A 19991-nucleotide genomic window follows, 5' to 3' on the forward strand; every position below is an offset into this window, starting at 1 on the left:
GCAATTTGTATGCTTTCTGTTAGTTTATCTACAGCTGATTCAAGTTCGAGTTCATTTTTCAAGGACAGATTTAGTGAGATCAGGCTGTCTAGATTTTCTCTAAATTGGGACCAGTTAGTCTTGGTGTTATGCAAAGTTGGTTGATGTTCTTTGTTTAAGATTTTTTCGGAGACTGTTATTATAAAGGGTGAGTGGTCTGATGATAAATCAAAGCATGATTCAGCTTTACATTTTTTGGTATCGATGCCTTTTGTGATGCAGAAGTCAACGACATCAGGTATTTTGTTTAAATCAGACGGCCAATAAGTTGGTTCGCCAGTAGAAATTTGTTGCAGGTTATTTTCTACCATTGCTTTAGCTAATTCTCTGCCTCTTGGAGTTGTTAGTCTAGAACCCCACATCGGATGTTTTGAATTATAATCTCCACCTGCAATGAATTTGTTCCCTAGAGTGTTAAAATATTTTAGGAAATGTTCTTTTTTAACGACATGTTTAGGTGGGCAGTATAAGGCAGATATTGTTATTGGGCCGTGTGCTTCCTCAATTGTTAAGCTGGTTGCTTGCAGGTAGTCTTTGTTATATTTTTCCATTTCGGAGTGTTTAATAGAATCACGTATAATCATAGCGCTTCCACGGTGAGCTCTACCGTCTGGGTGATTTGTATAATACAACTTGTAGTTGGGAATCCGCATGTAGTGTTTTTCTGTAAAGTGTGTCTCAGAAATTAATAATATATCAATATTTTGATTAAGTATGAATGTTTTGAGTTCTTTAGCCCGTTGATAAAGGCCATTTGCGTTCCAGACTACTATTTTATATTTAAGTTGTGAAGCCATTAAGCAATCTTATTGATGACAGTAGTAAGCAAATTGAGCATTGTGCCCATTTGCTCCATGAGTTTTTGCATCATTTCTTCCAGCTTGGCTAAGTTGTTATTAGGTTGGTTAGGTCCTGGTATTGTTTGGTTGTTATAGCTACACTGTGGTTGATTGTTGTTGACTATTTGAGCATAGGTTAAATCAGGTTGTATTTGTAGAGTATTATTTGTTTGGATATGCGGTTGCATGATTCTTTTCTCTCTTAGTGTAGGATATAGCTTCTGCTGTAGTTGAATGTGAACTTGGCATCCTCTATAGTTAGCCGGGTGGTCACCGTTACAATTGACACATTTTACTTTGTCATCACGTGATTTCCGAGGACAATCTTTTGTTTCGTGATTGCCTGTACATTTTACGCATCTGTGTACTTTGCGGCAGTATGTTTTGGTGTGTCCGTAGTCTTGGCATCTTGTACACTGGGGGATTGTTCTTTTCGTACGAGGAGGTTCGCATTTGATGATATTGTTTCCTAATTTTTCTATTTTATAGACCTCTTTGTTGTTTTCCTTCGATACGATATCAATGAAAAACATTGGCAAGGGGGTTTTTGATACATAATGTTTTATATTGTGAATGTTCACTGCTTCGTGGCCTTGTGCTGCTAGATTTGCCTTTATGTCATCAGTATCTGTACCATGATGCAGTCCTTTTATGACAAACCTGAATGTTTTCTCGCTTTTTGGCCTAAAAGTATGGTATTGAGTATTCCTTTTATCAAGTTCAGTGATCAATTTTTTAAAATGTTCGGCCTCAACGACTTGAACTTTTACTGTTTCATAACTAATGGTTTTAATAGTGTATTTATCTCCTGTGGTTTGTTTCAGTAGATCATGAATGTGTTGGACAACACCTACATTATATATGGTTATCGGTGGGGGCTTGGGTACATGTTTTGTATTGTTTTCTTGATCTTTTGCTTCGTCTTGGCTTTCTTCGTTTTCTTCTGTAAGCATACTATACGAGTTTTTTGTTTCTAGTGGCTTTTGCAGCCAATAATCACTTAATTTTGTTTGTTTCCTGGATATTTCCACTTCGGGACTTCTTATTCTTTTTTTATTTGTTACTTTCTCCCATTTATCTTCAGATTCAGAGTTAGGAGCTGCTTGTTCATTCATGTGTTGGACTACCTGTGGATTTTGTGGATTTTGATATACTAAGTGTTGGGGGAGAGGTAAAGGATTTGGTTGTGAAAGATATTGTGGGAAAATTGGTTGCATTTGAGTAGATGAGCCTGGCATTTGCTGATATATGGCCTGTTGATTTTGATCATGGTAACCCGTTTGGGGCTGTGACATTGACGCAGGAAAAAAATATTGTTGATAAGACATATTATTGTTATTCACCTGATATCCGGATTGATGAGTTGGCACACCATTTCATTTGATATCCCTTTTTAACTCCACTCCACTGGTATGAAATTGTTGGATATTTTCTTCAGTTATTATCACTAATTGCCTTATGATAACTAGCTCGATTCCAAAACACTTATTTACTTTTAAAATGTAAAAATGTAATTAAAAATAAAAACTGAATTTATTTATTAGAACAAGTTTACGGAGACGTTCAAATTACTGATATTAAAACATGTAGGTAATTAAAATCACATTTAAATAATCACATTTTGTACACAAATCGAAATTAACGTTTACAATATAAAATGTTTTAAAATATTCTGGACTGAATGCGACCGCCTTACTCGGAGGTTTGTGGTCGACTATAATGAAAATATCAATACTTTTTTATTTTCACATACCCGCTTGACATGCTATATTTATATTGAAAGGAAATACATATAAATTTCTGCCTGGCGGTAATATAAATTCTATTATTGTTTTCTTTTAACGTATTTACTTAAGTTTTCAGTGAATGCCTTCCAACTGAATCCATTAACACCAGCCTCGTTTAATTAAATTATATTTCAATAGCGAGTTAATCTATTATTCTTTGAATTTAATTATCTAAAAGCCTTTAAATTGGAAATCAAATAAGAATTGTTATTTCAGGTGTGCTTCTCGGAGATTATCCCTCCCAGGAACAGCGGCTACTGAATAGCACCATTTCCAGAAAATTTAACAAAGGGGAGATATCGTTTTCGGCGAATGTGCAGCATGTTTCCGAAATTGATAGTTTTGGTGCCAGCGAAACTTGTAAGTACACTAAATCTAATTCGGAAACTTTCAAATGTGTTACGTAAACCTGTGATTCGTACTAATATTGGGTCAAAAGATATTTAAAGAGTAATTTTTAATATTAATAATTATCATTTATAACAGATAAATTATTTAGATGTTGAATTTAAGATTCAATCCAGGATTCATTAGAAGTTATTTAAGTAAATTTATTCTCAAAAGTAGTTCTCAAAACTACAAAATCTAATTTTGTAAATGAACAGAATTAACATAGATATTCTCTAAACAAGAAAAATGCGATATGAACGCCCAATAGTAATCATAGTGGAAAAACTGATATTACTGCCCACATAACAATTTCATGTTCTTAGTAGATTCATAGAACATACTTTTCAGATAAAGTATGTACTAAGAATATGCGTAATTACCATTGCGAATATTCTGAGCACATACTGAGTATATACTACATTACAGTACTTAAACGTTTTATGTATATACTTAGAATGTACTACCGCACTTCTTTTCAGTATACACTAAGAATATACTTTTTAAACCATTCCAAGGACGCGCTATAAACATTCTATTTATATACTTAGAACGTACTACCGCACATCTTTTTAGTTTATACTAAGAACGTACTTTTTAGAATATTCCAAGGAAGTGCTATAAACCTTCTATTTATATACTTAGAACGTACTACTGCACATCTTTGTATTAGAAGAATATATTTTTAAGGATATTCTAAGAAAGTGCTATCAAGTGCTATATTGCTCAGAAGTATGTTTTCAGCATCACCTAATGTCATCTTAGGTTCTACTGGTTCTACCAAATACCTATTATATTTACATATTTTAATGGCAAATGAGAATGTAGTTAGTACCTACATTCTGCAATATTACTTAAAAAGTAAGTACATATTTATAAATTTTAGTTATCTATATAAACTATTATATTATATATAATATTTAGCTAAACTAAACTATGTATGAGTAACTAAAATTTATATACTTATATGTACTTATTTATATGTATTTATTAAATAATAATGAGTTACCAAAATAGATTATTACTAGTAATTTATTATCATTCGTCTTCATCCTTAACACTGCCACACTGCATAGATACATATTTTCGATTTCATATTTTACCGTTGTTTCCTACCCTGATCCATTCAGGTAAGAAATGGTAAGAATAAGACAAGACGGGGTTAGGCGGATATGTATTGTGGAAGTGGAATAACAACATCGGTGCACCGGTGAGTGTTGCCAAACGGAGGTAAATTTCACTTTTTGCGGGAATTTTTAACATAAAAGGTGATAAAGGGAAAAGTTAACTCAAAAGGGAATTTTTGTTCCAGTCCAAATTATTAAATATTAAAAAAAATCAAAATATTTGAAAATAATTAAACATCTCAGATTTTGTAAACAGGCGGGAATTTTTTTTATAAAAGTGGGAATTTTTAAGGTAGACGGAAAAAGCTTACTCGATGGTTGGCAACACCAAAGCCTTTGGTTGTGGGTTTTGGCATACTTTGGTTCTGGAATGGCCCGTATCACAGCCTCCCGTATTGAATTGAATGTACCAAATTCAAATTCCAACGATGTAAAAATACTCGTGATAAACTCGAAATGGTAAAGTTATTTCAATTCCCACATAACAATGATGTTCGCATCATGTTCTAAGCATATACTACCAACATTCGTCGGAGTATATTCTTTTTAGTATATGTGTAGTACAAGCATAGCATCTACCTTAAAAAACATTCTAAATTTCATGTTCTTTGCATATACTTCAAAGTATATTCTCGTTCCGAATATACTAAGTATATTCGTGTACGTAGGATCTCGGAATATTCGTAAAAGTTTATTCTTAGAATATACCTTTATCGAATATTCTTAACACATACTTATAAGTACATTCTTAACACATACTTATAAGTAGATACTTTTAAAATATCTTAAAAATAATTTGTATGTATAGGAAGTATAATATTAGCCTTATAGATTATCAACTTCGTTATTTTTTAGAATACATAATTAATAAAATTTATGTATGTAGGTAGTATTGGACGAATTTCATTTCAAAATTTTTGTAGGGTAAAAAAGTTTAAACATTAATTGTATTAACGTTTACATAGATACTATTAAAAATTCGTTTTCATAATTGAAATGACTTTACCATTTCGAGTTTATCATGAATCATTAGTATTTTTACATCCTTGGAATTTGAACTTAGGTACATTCAATTCAATAGGCCATTTCGCAGAACCAAAACGTGCCAAAATGCACAACCAAAGCAACCAAAGGCTTTGGCGTTGCCAACCGTCGAGTAAGCTTTTTCCGTCAACTTACCTTAAAAATTCCCACTTTTATAAAAAAAACTTTCCTCCTGTTTACAAAATCTGAGAAGATATGTAGAATTATTTTCAAATATTTTGATTTTTTCTTAATATTTTACAATTTGGACTGGAACAATAATTCCCTTTTGAGTTAACTTTTTCCCTTTATCACCTTTTATGTTGAAAATTCCCGCAAAAAGGGAAATTTCTCTCCGTTTGGCAACACTGACCACCGATTTTGTTATTCCACAATACATTCATAACCCCCCATCTCCTTATCATATTCTGACCATTTCTATTCTTACCTGAATGTATCAGGGATAGGAAAAAACCGTAAAATATGAAAAAGAAAACAGGCATTATTTCATTATTTGTATCATCTATGGATCTATGCAGTGTTAAGGATGAAGGCGAATGATGTAGTACTAGGACTAAAGAACATACATAATCTGTTTATTTTGTTTGCGGTGCTTCAAAGTACATATAATCTATTTTGATAACTCAATATTACTTAAATAGGTAAGTACATATAAGTATTATATAAATTTTAGTTATTTATTATGCATAGTTTAGTTTAGCTAAATATTATATAATGATTTATATAAATAACTAAAATTTATAAATATGTACTTACTTTTTAAGTAATATTGTAGAATGTAGGTACTAACTACATTCTCATTTGCAATTAAAATATGTAAATAGATATTTGGTAGAACCAGTAGAACCTAAGATGAGATTAGGTGATGCTGAAAACATACTTCTAAGCAATATAGCACTTGATAGCACTTTCTTAGAATATTCTTAAAAATATAATATTCTTCCCATACAAAGATGTGCGGTAGTACGTTCTTAGTATATAAATAGAAGGTTTATAGCACTTCCTTGGAATATTCTAAAAAGTACCTTCTTGGTATAAACTAAAAAGATGTGCGGTAGTATGTTCTAAGTATACACATAGAAGGTTTATAGCACGTCCTTGGAATGTTCTAAAAAGAACATTCTTGGTATATACTGAAAAGAAGTGCGGTAGTACATTCTAAGTATATACATAGAACGTTTAAGTACTGTAATATAGTATATACTCAGTATCTGCTCTGCACATTCGCAATGGTAATTACGCACATTCTCAGTATATACTTTTTCTGAAAAGTATGTTCTATGAATCTACTAAGAACATGAAATTGTTATGTGGGTTATGAAAACGAATTTTTAATAATAAACGTTAATACAATTAATGTGTTAACTTTTTTACCATACAACAATTTTGAAATGAAATTTGTCCAATACTACCCACATACATAAATTTTATTAATTATATACGATTAAAAATATATACAAAGTTGATAATCTATAAGGCTATGGTTCTTTTCATGAGCATTTTCCAGTGGGTCACAGTTTTTCGATTTCTCTCGAACGCATTAAATTGTATGTGACAGAAAAAAACGCACGTCGCTGATTACATTTCGTCGGTGACATTTATAACATTTAATCTAGTTGTCAATAGATGGCGCTAATAATATAAAATTAAATAATATTATATTATTCTATATTAAAAAAATTTAATCTGTACAATTTATAAGACTATACAAATAAAAGAAAATACAATTTTATAAATGCAATAAAAACAGTTGATTTGTTTTTATGGCAAATTGCAAATAAAATGTGACAACTGTCAGATTTAACTAAAATGTCATGTTAGAGTAAATGTCATAAATGTGTATTTATCACGGACTAACCTTTTTTTCTATCATTTGTGACGCACTGGAAAATGCTCATGAAAAGAACCATAATATTATACTTCCTATACATACATATTAGGTTTGTTCTAGCATCAGTTTCAAACGGTTTGAAACCATCAGCGAATAGTCGACCAGCGCGAGTAGAGGGGATAGCACTGGTGACTGTATTATGTTCTCTCACTGACCAACTGTTTGCTGACGGTTTCTGACTAGTTTGACTGTTTGCTAGAACAAACCTAATATTTTTAAGATATTTTAAAAGTATCTACTTATAAGTATGTGTTAAGAATGTACTTATAAGTATGCGCTAAGAATATTCGATAAAGGTATATTCTAAGAATAAACTTTTACGAATATTCCGAGTTACTACGTACACGAATGTACTCAGTATATTCGGTACCAGAATATACTTTAAAGTATATACAAAGAACATGAAATTTAGAATGTTTTTTAAGGTACATGCTATGCTTGTACTAAAAAGAATATACTCCGATGAATGTTGGCAGTATATGCTTAGAACATGATACGAACATCATTGTTATGTGGGTGAGTATACCCACAGATATGGGGTTAAAGTTCTGCTAGGCGAAATCTGTGAAAAACTTTGTTATAGTCTCCGAAAGAATCATAGTCATTTAGTAGCTTAAAAAGGTTAACATAAATATTATAAAAGCCTACGGCCTCTACATCCAAAAAGCCAGATGAAGAACTAGAGCGATTTTATCAACAGCTAGACGAAGCCTTAAAGGTGACTACTAATCAAATAATTAACATCGTAGTAGCAGTTTTTAAGGCAAAAATAGAAGAAGCCATAAACCATGTAGTTTGAAAATAAATATGGTCTTGATCAGAGAAAAGACAGAGGGGATAGATTGATACACTACTACCGAGACAAATCTGGTCGAAAACTTTACCAAGAGACTTTACATATTGAGGTCGCCCTTATATGAACATCAGGCTGTTATGTATGGAGTTAAATAGATTACTTGACAATTAATAGAAGGTACAGAAATTATATTATAGTCAGTTCGCTAAACTCAGACACAACTACTAGTGATTTTAGTAATTAATTTTACCTATTTGGTAAAATTGGCAAAAAAATAATTAATAAATAGTTAATAAATACTAAATAGTTAGTAATTTTGCCAATTTTCAAATTTTTACAATTGTCAAAAAAAATTACCTACTAAAATCACTAGCCAGTTGTGTCTGAGTTTAGCGAACCGACTATACTAAGGGTTCTGCATTATCTGAAGCAGATATAAAATCCGACCACAATCCATTATTTGCAGATACTAAACTAAGGCCAAGAAGCGGAGAAATGATTAGAATATAACAAACCAGCCTTTTTCTGTTTCATAGACCTAGAGAAAGCGTTTGATAGAATACAATTAAAAGATGTGATACACCTACTATATTAAAAAAATTTACCACTGGATATCATAAAACTGATCGAAAACATATATGTAAGAAATAAATAGAAATGAAAGTCAATGGAATTATAACAGAGCCCATAGAAGCAAACACAGGAATCAGAGAAGGAGATTCACTAAACCCTCTACTGTTTAACATATGTTGGATATATTAATAAAACAAGTGAAGAAAAAAGGGGGTACAAAAATTACTGCACGAATTCAACATTAACGCAAAAGAAATGAATATGAAAATATCAACCCAAAAAAACAAAAAGCTTAGTAATAGCCAGCGAACCAATAAGACGCAAATTGGAGTTAAACAATCAAACATTATACAACAAGTAATGACTTTCAAATATACCCTAGTCCACGAACATACGCCTGTTTTGGATTACTTCGACAGCGAATATTTTACTGTGCAAAATAAGAAGAACGAAAATAAATTGCAAATTACATTGTTGTTTATTGGAATAATTATTAGCGCCATTTACTTTCGTACTTCTTATGTTGCACAGTAAAATATTCGTTGTCGAAGTAATCCAAAACAGGCGTATGTTCGTGGAATGGCCCATACCTGTGAACTAATCTATCAGCCGACAACAGTATCGAAGAAGAGGTAAAATACCAAATAATTAAAGCCAGTAGAACGGCCGGATGTCTAAATGACACAATTTGAAAAAACAAACACTCAAGAGTGGAAACAAAGGTCCGAATATATGTCAGTTATTAGGCCAGTTATGACTTACACGGCCGAAAAAAGACCATACAAGCAAAACACAGAAACATGTAGAGACCAATGAAATGAAGACCTTAAGAAGGATTGCTGGAAAGGGATTACAGGACAGTGAGAAAATCAGTCGCATATGTGGGGTAGACAATAGGTAAAAATACCTGGGTAAAGAACAGAAAAGAAGAGTGAAATCAACACATAACCAGGATAGTAAGAATAGCCAGGGACAAGTCACCGTTAGGCAGAAAAAGTACAGGACGCCCAAGGAAAAGGTGAAATGACAATTTAGGGACAGAATGAAAGGCACCGTTGAAGAAAAACAGGCAGTTCTGCCTATAAAAAAGAAAAAGAAGAAGAAGAAACAGGCCCGCTACAGCCAAAAAAGAAAAAACAGAAGGCGTCAATAAACATTAGAAAACTTAAAAGTAACGATACAATAAAAGCACATACAGAAGAAATAAGCAATATATTCTTTGATATGGCAAATATGGATGATGTTGAAAAGTCATGAACCACCATAATAGATTCATTTTATGATGTGAACAATACTTTTCTTCTCCAAAATAAAACAATTACCAAGAATAGTGGATAAAAGAAGAAATGTTTGAGATGATGGAACAACGCAATCAGTGTAAGATCAGGCACGAGCTGACCAGGGCCTATTTAACCACTAGGCCCGTGAGGCACCTGCCTCGGGCACGTATTTGAATGGGGCCGGAAAGATCACCAAACAAAACATGTTTATTACTATGACAAAACAAATTTTCAAAATTCTTTCATTTTACGAACAGGCAATGATAAATGATAACCATAAGAGTTATAATTAAGTGAATAGGCGCAAATTTTCGCCTTCAATGCTCTTTAAATGCATTCATTTTTTCGAATCCTAAAAATATTTTAAAAAAATTTAGACGCAGAATGAAAGATTACATTATTACCGAGGGCTGAATGTCCCTTAGAATAAATAAAAAGTTTCTATTGAATAAGACATGTATTTAAAATTAAAAATCACACTCAATTTTCTCTTTTTATCTCTTTTTATCCCTGTAACTTATCGTTTAAACTTTAATGTTTAAAATAAACATTATCGAAGATTTGAGAGACTTTCGACCCTCGGTAGTCGGTAGTAACGTTTATCATTCTGCGTTTAAATTTTTCGAAAATACTTATTAGTTTTCTCAGGATTCGAAAAAAAATAATGCATTTAAATAGCATTGAAGCCGAAAGTTTACGCCTGTTTAATTCTTTAAATATAAACTTTATTTATTGTTATATATTGTTTAAAAAATTTTATTCTCTTGTGCAACTATATTTCTATTAAATAATTAAAAAAAGTTATTATTAAATTATATTTAGGGGCCCGAAAATTGTGTAGTGCCTCGGGCCTGATTTGAAGTAAAACAGGCTCTGGAGCTGACCCAAGTAGGGTATCGAAATATACGTAGCAAAATTCATGAGGAGATTATAGCACCAAAGAAGATCTGTATTACTATGTATACTTGGCACCGAAGCTGAAAACATAAATATATAAACTCGGTGACACTTTTAATCTCCACAAAAAATTAAGAAATAAAAAAAATAAAAAATATGAAAAAAAATATTTTTAAGAAACGTTTTTCTTTAGTTACGAGTGACTAGAATTAAACATATTATAAAAAAATCAACTAAAAAGCAAAAAATAAAAAAATTGAGAAAATCTAACACATTCGTCAAAGAAAAGCGTGGCGCGTCTTCATCGAATAAACGGTTTTCGCACCACGCTTTTCTTTAACGAATGTGTTAGATTTTTTCGATTTTTTTTTATTTTTGGCTTTTTGGTTGATTTTTTTATAATATGTTTAATTTTAGTCACTCGGAACTAAAGAAAAGCGTTTCTTAAAAATATTTTTTTCATATTTTTTATTTTTTACTTTTTAGTCTTACACTTTTCAAACATTAAAATATATCATCACGTTTATTAAAATATGTATAAAGCATATGATGTACAAACATGAAAAGTAGTCGGAATAGGCAAAAAAATTGAAACTTTATTGTTTATTTATGAAGCATAATGTAAACAATTAACGAAAAAAGTGAAATAATTTATAGCATATAATTGGCTACAATCTGTAAAATTTCAAGTTTCTTCATTGTAAAAAACAAGAGAATTTAAGCATTCTCCGTTAAAATCGTTTTTTTTTAATTAAACAATTAATAAACAAAATTTTTTTATTGACTATTCGTGTATTTTTCCCGCGAATGCATATGTCTGCAAATTTTTAGTCATTTGCATTGAAGAAAAGGCAGTCAAATTAATGTCCAAAGATTTGACCCAAACGATTGAACTAAAGAAAAGCGTTTAATTAGTGAATACGACAAAACGAATTCTAATGTTAATTGTAGCACAAAACGTCTCTATCGATGGATTTTCTAAGACTACGATAAAAACACGAATTTTTTGAATTCGAGTTTTGGTTGCAGTTTTGTTTCGTATCGTGTTAAAATTTGACACGAATAAACGCCTATTTATATATAAACAAATATAATGAGCTTTGAAAATTTTAAACTATATTGTTTATTTATGAAGCATAACGTAAACAGTTAACGTAAAAAGTGAAATTATGTATAGTTCATATCATTAGCTACAATCCGTAAAAGTTTCAAGTTTCTACATGGTAAAAAACAAGAGAATTTAAGCATTATCCACTAAAATCATTTTTTTTATGTAAACAATTAATAAACATAAAAAAAAATTTATTGACTATTCGTGTATTGTTCCCGCGAATGCATATGTCTGCAAATTTTCATTTAGTTGCATTGAAGAAAAGTCAGTCAAATTAACGTCTAAAAATTTGATGCAAACTATTGAAGTAAAGAAAAGCATTTAATAAGTTACTAGTATACAAAATGACCAATATGAACTAATAATGGACCCTCGCGATGTACTTAGTACCTTCTTATAGTAATTTTGTTGTAAACACGGACTATGCGTGCTGTGGACCTTTCGTAGAACAGTTTTATAATTCTGATATACTTGAGAGGCATTCGGTATTTCTCTAAATATTGCCATAAGCCTTTGCGATCTACACGATCAAATGTTTCCTCGAAATCTATAAAGTTGACATATATCTTATTCTGCCACTCTCATGATTGCTCTATAATCGTTCTTATCGTACAAGGGTGATAAATGCAGGATCTTCCTGACCGGAATCCAGCTTGGGTTTTTTCTTATAACTTTATCAAATTCCTTCTTCATTCTTTCAAGTATTATTCGGGTCATTATTTTGCTTGTTGTGCATAGCAGGGTAATCGGTCTAAAATTTTCACATTCGGATATATCGCCAATAGTATGGATGTGGACAGTAGTTAGGCCAATTATGACTTACAGTGCAAAAACAAGACCTGACACCACAAGGACAAAAAGACTGATGGAAACGTGTGAAATGAAAATAGTATGAGATATCATAGGAAAATGATTATGGGATAGACAACGTAGCGTAGACCTAAGGCAAAGTTGTAATATAGGGAATATAAATGACTGGACACTGAAAAGAAAAAAAAGAACGGTATAGCCATATAAACAAAATGGGAGAAGGAAGACTAGTAAAGATAGTACGAGATAGATCACCAAACGGCTGAAGAAGTATAGGAAGGCCAAGGAAGAGGTGGAGTGAAAACCTGAATATCTGATGAGGAGGCATCCGAAGATGGAACAGGCGCGAGCCTATTAAGAAAGCAGGAAGAAGAAGAAGAAGGATGTGTCGCCCTTCTTAGGAATTTTTAAAATTATTAAGCCTTGCGTCCATCCCCTGAGTAGCCCCTCGGTTCTCCAAATTTTATTAAATATGTGTACAGTGTAGAGGTGGACGTTTCGTTGTCTGCTTTGATTAATTCTGCAGGGATATTGTCTATTCTAGCAGCTTTTCATCTATTCAGTTGGTTTAATTGGATCTTTTATCTCTTCATGAGTGAATGCTTCGGTGTTCATGTTCATTGGGTTCATGTTAGGTTCCTCTTCTATTTCGTTTTTTACATTCTCTTCTTCATAAATTTCTTTGAAATACTCCATCCATCGAGTAAGAATTTGTTATTCTGTTTTCAGTACGACCCTATCTTTATCTATTATTTGAGTGGTACCATTTTGGCTTGTTCTTGTCAAGGTTCTTGTGATGTCATACAATTTTTTATGTCGTTTTCTCTGGCCACATTTTCAGCTTCATTAATGAGTCCGTTGTGGTATGATGTTTTATCAATATTTGCACATCTTTTGATTTCTTTGTTTTTACAGTATTTCTATTCTAATCGTTGCTTCTCATTGTTATCTTTGATTCCTGGCAACTTGACTTTAATTTCTTTACGTTCTTGTATCTTGCCCCATGTTGTTTTTGTCGCCCAGGGTTTGTTACTGTTTTTCTAGTATCCAACTGTCTCCTCTGCCGTTTTCTTTAGCGTCTCTTTATACTTGTTCCATAGTTCTTTAACAGTGGCTTCCTCCATGTCATCGGCCGTTCTCCAATTATTCTGCATTCGCTATCTGACGACTGGACTATAAAGAAGAATGGTAAAAGTCACCCAACCAATTTTTTAGTTGTTGAAATCTCCTGATTATTATAGCCTAAATGAACAACTGAAAATTTCTAAATTAATTTTGAGACAATCTGTATAATACCTCACATGTTTATATTGAAATATTAATACCAGCATATCTTTTGCAGTGTGCAACGTACTTAAAGCCGATCTTGGTGTAGCAGCAATTTTTGGTCCTCGATATACACCAGCGACTGCAATTCTTGAATCCATTTGCCTGGAATTTGAAATTCCGTATATTTCAACATCATGGCGACCGACGTCGATAAAGAATTCGGGATTCTTTTTAAACTTCTTTCCAGAGACAGACTATTATTCTAAAGCTTTGGCAGAGATCATTCAGAGTTTTGGTTGGAAAAATTTCGTTGTTGTATACGAAAACGACGACACCTTATTAAAATTTAAGGATGTTTTGAAATTCCAGAAGTATAACGAGAACGACAAAAGGAATAGAATATATTTCGAGAAGCTAGGAACAGGTCCTAATTTTACGTAAGTTTCAAATAACATTATTTACACCCTTAATAAAAACTTTGTAATTTTTACATTCATTGTGATAATAAAAAAATATGAAAAAAATATTTTTAAGAAACGTTTTTCTTTGTTACGAGTGACTAAAATTAAACATATCATAAAAAAATCAACCAAAAAGCAAAAAATAAAAAAAATTAAAAAAATCTAACACATTCGTCAAAGACGTGGCGCGTCTTCATCGAATAAACGGTTTTCCCACCACGCTTTTCTTTAACGAATGTGTTAGATTTTTTCAATTTTTTTTATTTTTTGCTTTTTAGTAATTTTTTTTTATAATATGTTTAATTTTATTCACTCGTAACTAAAGAAAATCGTTTTTTTTTAATTTTTTTTTTCATATTTTTTATTTTTTTTTTTTTTTAGTCTTACCCTTTTCAAACATTAAAATATATCGTCATGTTTATTAAAATATGTATAAAACATAATATGATGTACAAACATGAGAAGTAGTCGGAATCGGCAAACAATTTTAAACTTTATTGTTTGTTTATGAAGAATAACGTAAAGAATTAACGTAAAAAGTGAAATTATGTATAGTTCATATAATTAGCTACAATCTGTAAAAGTTTCAAGTTTCTTCATTGTAAAAAACAAGAGAATTTAAGCGTTTTCCGTTAAAATCGTTTTTAATTTAAACAATTAATAGACAAAAAATTTTTATTGACTATTCGTGTATTGTGTTCGAGACTGCATAGGTCTGCAAATTTTTAGTCATTTGCATTGAAGAAAATGCAGTCAAATTAACGTCCAAAAATTTGACCCAAACGATTAAACTAAGAAAAAAGCGATTAATTAATTAATACGACAAAACGAATTAAAATGTTAATTGTAGCACAAAATGTCTCTACCGGTGGTTTTTCTAAGACTACAATAAAAACACGAAATTTTTTTAATTCGAGTTTTGGTTGAAGTTTTGTTTCGTATCGTATTGAAATTTGACACGAATAAACGCCGATTTATATATAAACAAATATATGAGCGTTCAAAATTTGAAACTTTATTGTTTATTTATTAAGCATAACGTAAAAAATTAACGTAAAAAGTATAATTATGTATAGTTCATATCGTTAGCTACAATCCGTAAAAGTTTCAAGTTTCTACATTGTTAAGAACAAGAGAATTTAATCATTTTCCATTAAAATCGTTTTTTTTTTATTTAAAAAATTAATAAACATAAACAATTTTTTTATTGACTATTCGTGTATTATTCCCGCGAATGCATATGTCTGCAAATTTTCATTCATTTGCATTGAAGATAAGTCAGTCAAATTAACGTCTAAAGATTTGATGCAAACTATTGAAGTAAAGAAAATCGTTTAAAAAATAGGATATATCTCGACAGCTAATGTATACAGCAGCGGTGCTCAAATGGTCGATCGCGATCGACCTGTCGATCCCCAAAGTTTTTGAAGTCGATCGCGATTCATGAAAAAGAATACAAAAAATTGAAAAGATGGGAATTGCGCTAACTTACCACACTCGCAACTTCACAACTTTTTATAAAATAGAGATGTGCAATCAAAATTTTTATTTCCTAAATTGATTTTTTATTAGCAGTCGATCGCTGGATGCTTGCAATTTATGTGGTAGATTCCATGCAGTTTAAGTCTGAGCACCACTGGTATACAGGATGTTGTCGCTGGTAAACAAAAATACTTAAATAGTGAATAGAGGTCACTGAGGCAGTTCTACAGTACTACATTTATTTTCCCACCGATTTTTTATAACCGACACGAGGGTGTTTAATCGATTGTGTCCATTTCTTTCTGGATCCACAACTTTAGAACCACCTTGTATATTTTTTGGATATTTGGTACACATATGTCTCATTTAGAACCCAAACGAACCAACTACTAATCACTACAAAAATCCAGGTCTGGATTAACAAAAAATACTAAAGTCATTTTGACCTTGAAACAACAGCAGGTATATTGAAATATTCAAAATCCGTTTGCATATTTGAAAAGAGCACAAAAAACTGAGTTTATAAAGTTCGCTTCAATTTTTTGCTTAGACAATTCAATGACTTTATTTTTGATATTGAATATATTAATAATGTGATAAAGAATTATTATAGCTACTAAATAAATACTTATTTTAAAAATAATCAATAATCATTTACTACATTGGAACGACACACTTGCTAACCACAAGAAAGTCCAGGTCAGGGTTAACAAAAAAATGTATAAAGCAATTGTGACCTTAATACAACACCCTGTATATTGAAATTTTGAAAATTTGCATGCATATTTAAAAAGAGATAACAAAAATTAAGTTCTATGGTTGTTTTAATTTTTTTACGCAGACAATTTAATGACATTAATTTTAAAATTTTATCGAAATTGTTGTTAAAGTTCTCAGAATTTCGATATAATTTCAAAATTAAAGTGGTTATATTGTCTTCGCAAGAAATGGAGGGAAACCATTTCAGTTTTTTGTGCTCTTTTCAAATGTTGAAGCGGATATTGGAAATTTCAATATAAGTAGGTACATATAGGTTGTTGTGTCAAGGTCACAATTACTTTATATTTTTTTTAACCTTTACCTGGATTTTTCTTGTGATTACAAGTGGGTCATAATTCCAATGAAGTAAATAAGAGAATTGATCATGTTTAATATCAGTATTATTTATTCACTAACTTTAAAAATGTATTATTAACAGATAATAATACCTACTTTTAATCTCAGATTTTCAGCAATCTTTTATCTTATTCTGACAAATCTATATTTAATATCTTAATCAAGTTTATAAGTGATTCTAAGATAAAAATTTAAACATATTTATAACAAAATTCTGTGGCAAAAAGACTCTTTGTCTAATGCCATCTCTTTCTCTCCACACACACATACACACAATCTCAGATTTCTTAAAAATTTCAAAATAATTTCAAAATTATAGTCATTAAATTAAACTACAACTAAACGTATTGTGATCTGTTTAAATACGCAAAGGGATTTTATTCAATATGCAGGGTGTAGTTCCAAGGTTAAAATAAATTTATATTTTTTGTTAACCGGGACCTAGATTTATTCTTGTGATTAGTGGTTGCGAGGTTTGGGTTCTAAATGGGACATAGGTACTTATGTGTGTCAAATAAAAAAAAATAAAAGGTGGTTCCAAAGTTTTTTTTTTGCACAGGCTTTTGCCATTCAGCCAGTCACAACTTTTTTAAGTTCTTCCTAAAGCAAAGAAAAGAAAGTAATTATCACAATACCTATTTGATTATCAGTAAGGAATAACATGGTTACTCGCTTCTCGTCTAGGGACCCATCAAGACATTAGGTTCCAAAGTTATGAACCTAGAAATAAATGGGCAAAATCGATAATAGACCCTTTAACTCGGTTATAAAAATCGGTGATGCAATAAATGTAGTACCTATATCAGAAACCGCCTCGGTGACCTTTATTCACCATTCAAGTATTTTTGTTTTCCAATGAAACTACCTGTATAATATTGTAACTTCAGTTACAATTTTTTTTTAATTCTCTTAACCCATTCGCGAACACGACTGTATATGCAGACAGTAATTTCATATTTGAAATTGCAGTTGCATTTGTATATGCAACAAAATAACAACATTGAAATTTTAAATTTCATTGCTTTTTATTAAGAAAATTATCACATATAAAAAATTGATTGATGTAATTAAATGTTACTGGCATTTATTGTAAGCATATCGTTGTGTAGTGTATAACATTACAACTCTAGAGAAATACCAAGAGAATTGTTGAATTCTTCTGACTTTAATAAAAAGCCCGGAACCAAAAAATACGAAAAATACCCGATAAGCCTTATATTTATATAATCTTTTAAAATTATTGATCCTAAAGATAATCCATAAGAGAATTAACAATCTGAGTGGAAGTCAGACTTTGCCATCCAGTTCTGGTTGATAAATGCTATTGGTATGAGAAAGTCCTTGTGTTTGCTACAAGTCTTATTCCAGAAATTCAAATACGCCTATTGAAACGTATACCCATGTCTGGTTGAGTACAATGCGCCAAGTTGAAGGTGAACACACCGAATATTATGTGAAAATCATACGCGGACTGAGCAAGACTGTATCTTGTATCAAGTAATCATCAGTATATACTGTGAACGAATATTTTTCAAAGCTACAACAGAAGGTCAACTGTACGTCAATCAAACACCAATAGAAAGATTGACCTGACTAAAATTACAAATAGGTTTCTTCTTCTTAAGGTGCCTATCCGTTCTGGATGTTGGCTATCCTAACTTTGCTTGCTGCTATTCTGAATAGTCCGCTTGTCGATGTATTAAACCACTTTCTCAGGTTTTGAAGCCGAGATATTCTTTTTCTCCCTGGTCCTCTCTTTCCAAATACCTTGCCTTGAAGAATGAGTTGCAACAAGCCACTGTTCATTCCTTATAACATGGCCAAGATATTCTAGTTTGCGCTCTTCGATTGTGTTAATAATCTCGCCTTCCTTGTCTATTCTACGTAGAACCTCAACATTAGTCACACGATCCACCCACGAAATTCTCAAAATGCGCCCATAACACCACATCTCGAATGCCTCGAATTTTCTCAAAGAAGCCTCGGAAAGTATCCAGGCCTCTACTCCGTATAATAACGTAGAAAATACATAGCATCTGATGATAGAGATTTTGGTAGCAAGAGGTAAATCGTGGCTTCTGAAAAGAGACTTCATCATTATGAACTCTAATCTCGCCTTTCCTATGCGTTGTTTTATTTCACTTGAGTGGTCCCACTGGCTGTTTATGTTGGTACCAAGGTATGTGTAGCTGTCGACGCTGTCAATTAGTTGTTGGTTAACCAAAACCTGTGTACAGTAAGGTCTCCTTTTAGGCGGATTATTTTTATGCGATTTTGAAGTTATACGGTTGGTATTTCATCCAAAAATGTCTATTATTATCAATTAATATAATTAATTTTAACTATTCCCATCCAGTAGTCAGAGAGTTTGCAATTCGGGTATTCCTCTTGTTACATGATGTACCATGCAGCTATTATCTCAATCTGAATTTCGCATTGAAAGGTATTAGGCCTTGATCTCGCGTATAAAAAAAGTGAATTAATAGCAAGCTGAAAAAATGTTAATAGCTTAAAGGTGTCTAATCGGACAAACTTTGATATATGGGAACACTGGAACAGGGGAAGTTTTAATTGTGGAAGAGGTTAAAAATTTGGAACGGTCATACCACGAGAACGTCACATGTATTTTGTCCGACAGAACTTCCAACTGATTTGTTATCCTTTCATTAAACTCTAATGCAAAAATCAGACTGCTATTTATCACCAAATGGGCATTTTAATGAGTGGAAAACGTAGAACATGTCAAATGACAGGAATTATGACATGTGATAAATAGCAGTCTAATTTTTGCATGAGAGTTTAATGAAAGGGCAACAAATCAATTGGAAGTTCTGTCGGACAAAATACATGTGACGTTTTCGTGGTCTGACCGTTCCAAATTTTTAACCTGTTCCACAAATAAAACTTCCCCTGTTTCAGTGTTCCCATATATCAAAGTTTGTCCGACTAGACACCTTAAGCTATTGACAAATTTTCAGCTTGCTATTAATCAACTTTTTTTCATACGCGGGATCCAGACCTATATAACCTGTAATTGTTTTGAAATTAAATTTAAATGTTGCTGACTTCAAGTTGCAGTATA

General features: G+C 31.6%; 1 protein-coding gene across 1 annotated transcript in view; it reads left to right on the forward strand.

The window, feature by feature from the left end:
• Nucleotides 1-19991, forward strand: part of LOC114324194 (glutamate receptor ionotropic, kainate 2) — a 96521-nt gene that overhangs the window by 12464 nt on the left and 64066 nt on the right. The window contains exons 2-3 of the mRNA XM_028271961.2: nucleotides 2882-3025; nucleotides 13924-14287. Coding sequence (XP_028127762.2) covers nucleotides 2882-3025; nucleotides 13924-14287 — 508 coding nt within the window. The remainder of the gene's footprint in view (nucleotides 1-2881; nucleotides 3026-13923; nucleotides 14288-19991) is intronic.

This window comes from Diabrotica virgifera, chromosome 5 (genome assembly GCF_917563875.1).
Source record: "Diabrotica virgifera virgifera chromosome 5, PGI_DIABVI_V3a".
In the NCBI taxonomy this organism is placed as follows: Eukaryota; Metazoa; Arthropoda; class Insecta; order Coleoptera; family Chrysomelidae; genus Diabrotica; species Diabrotica virgifera.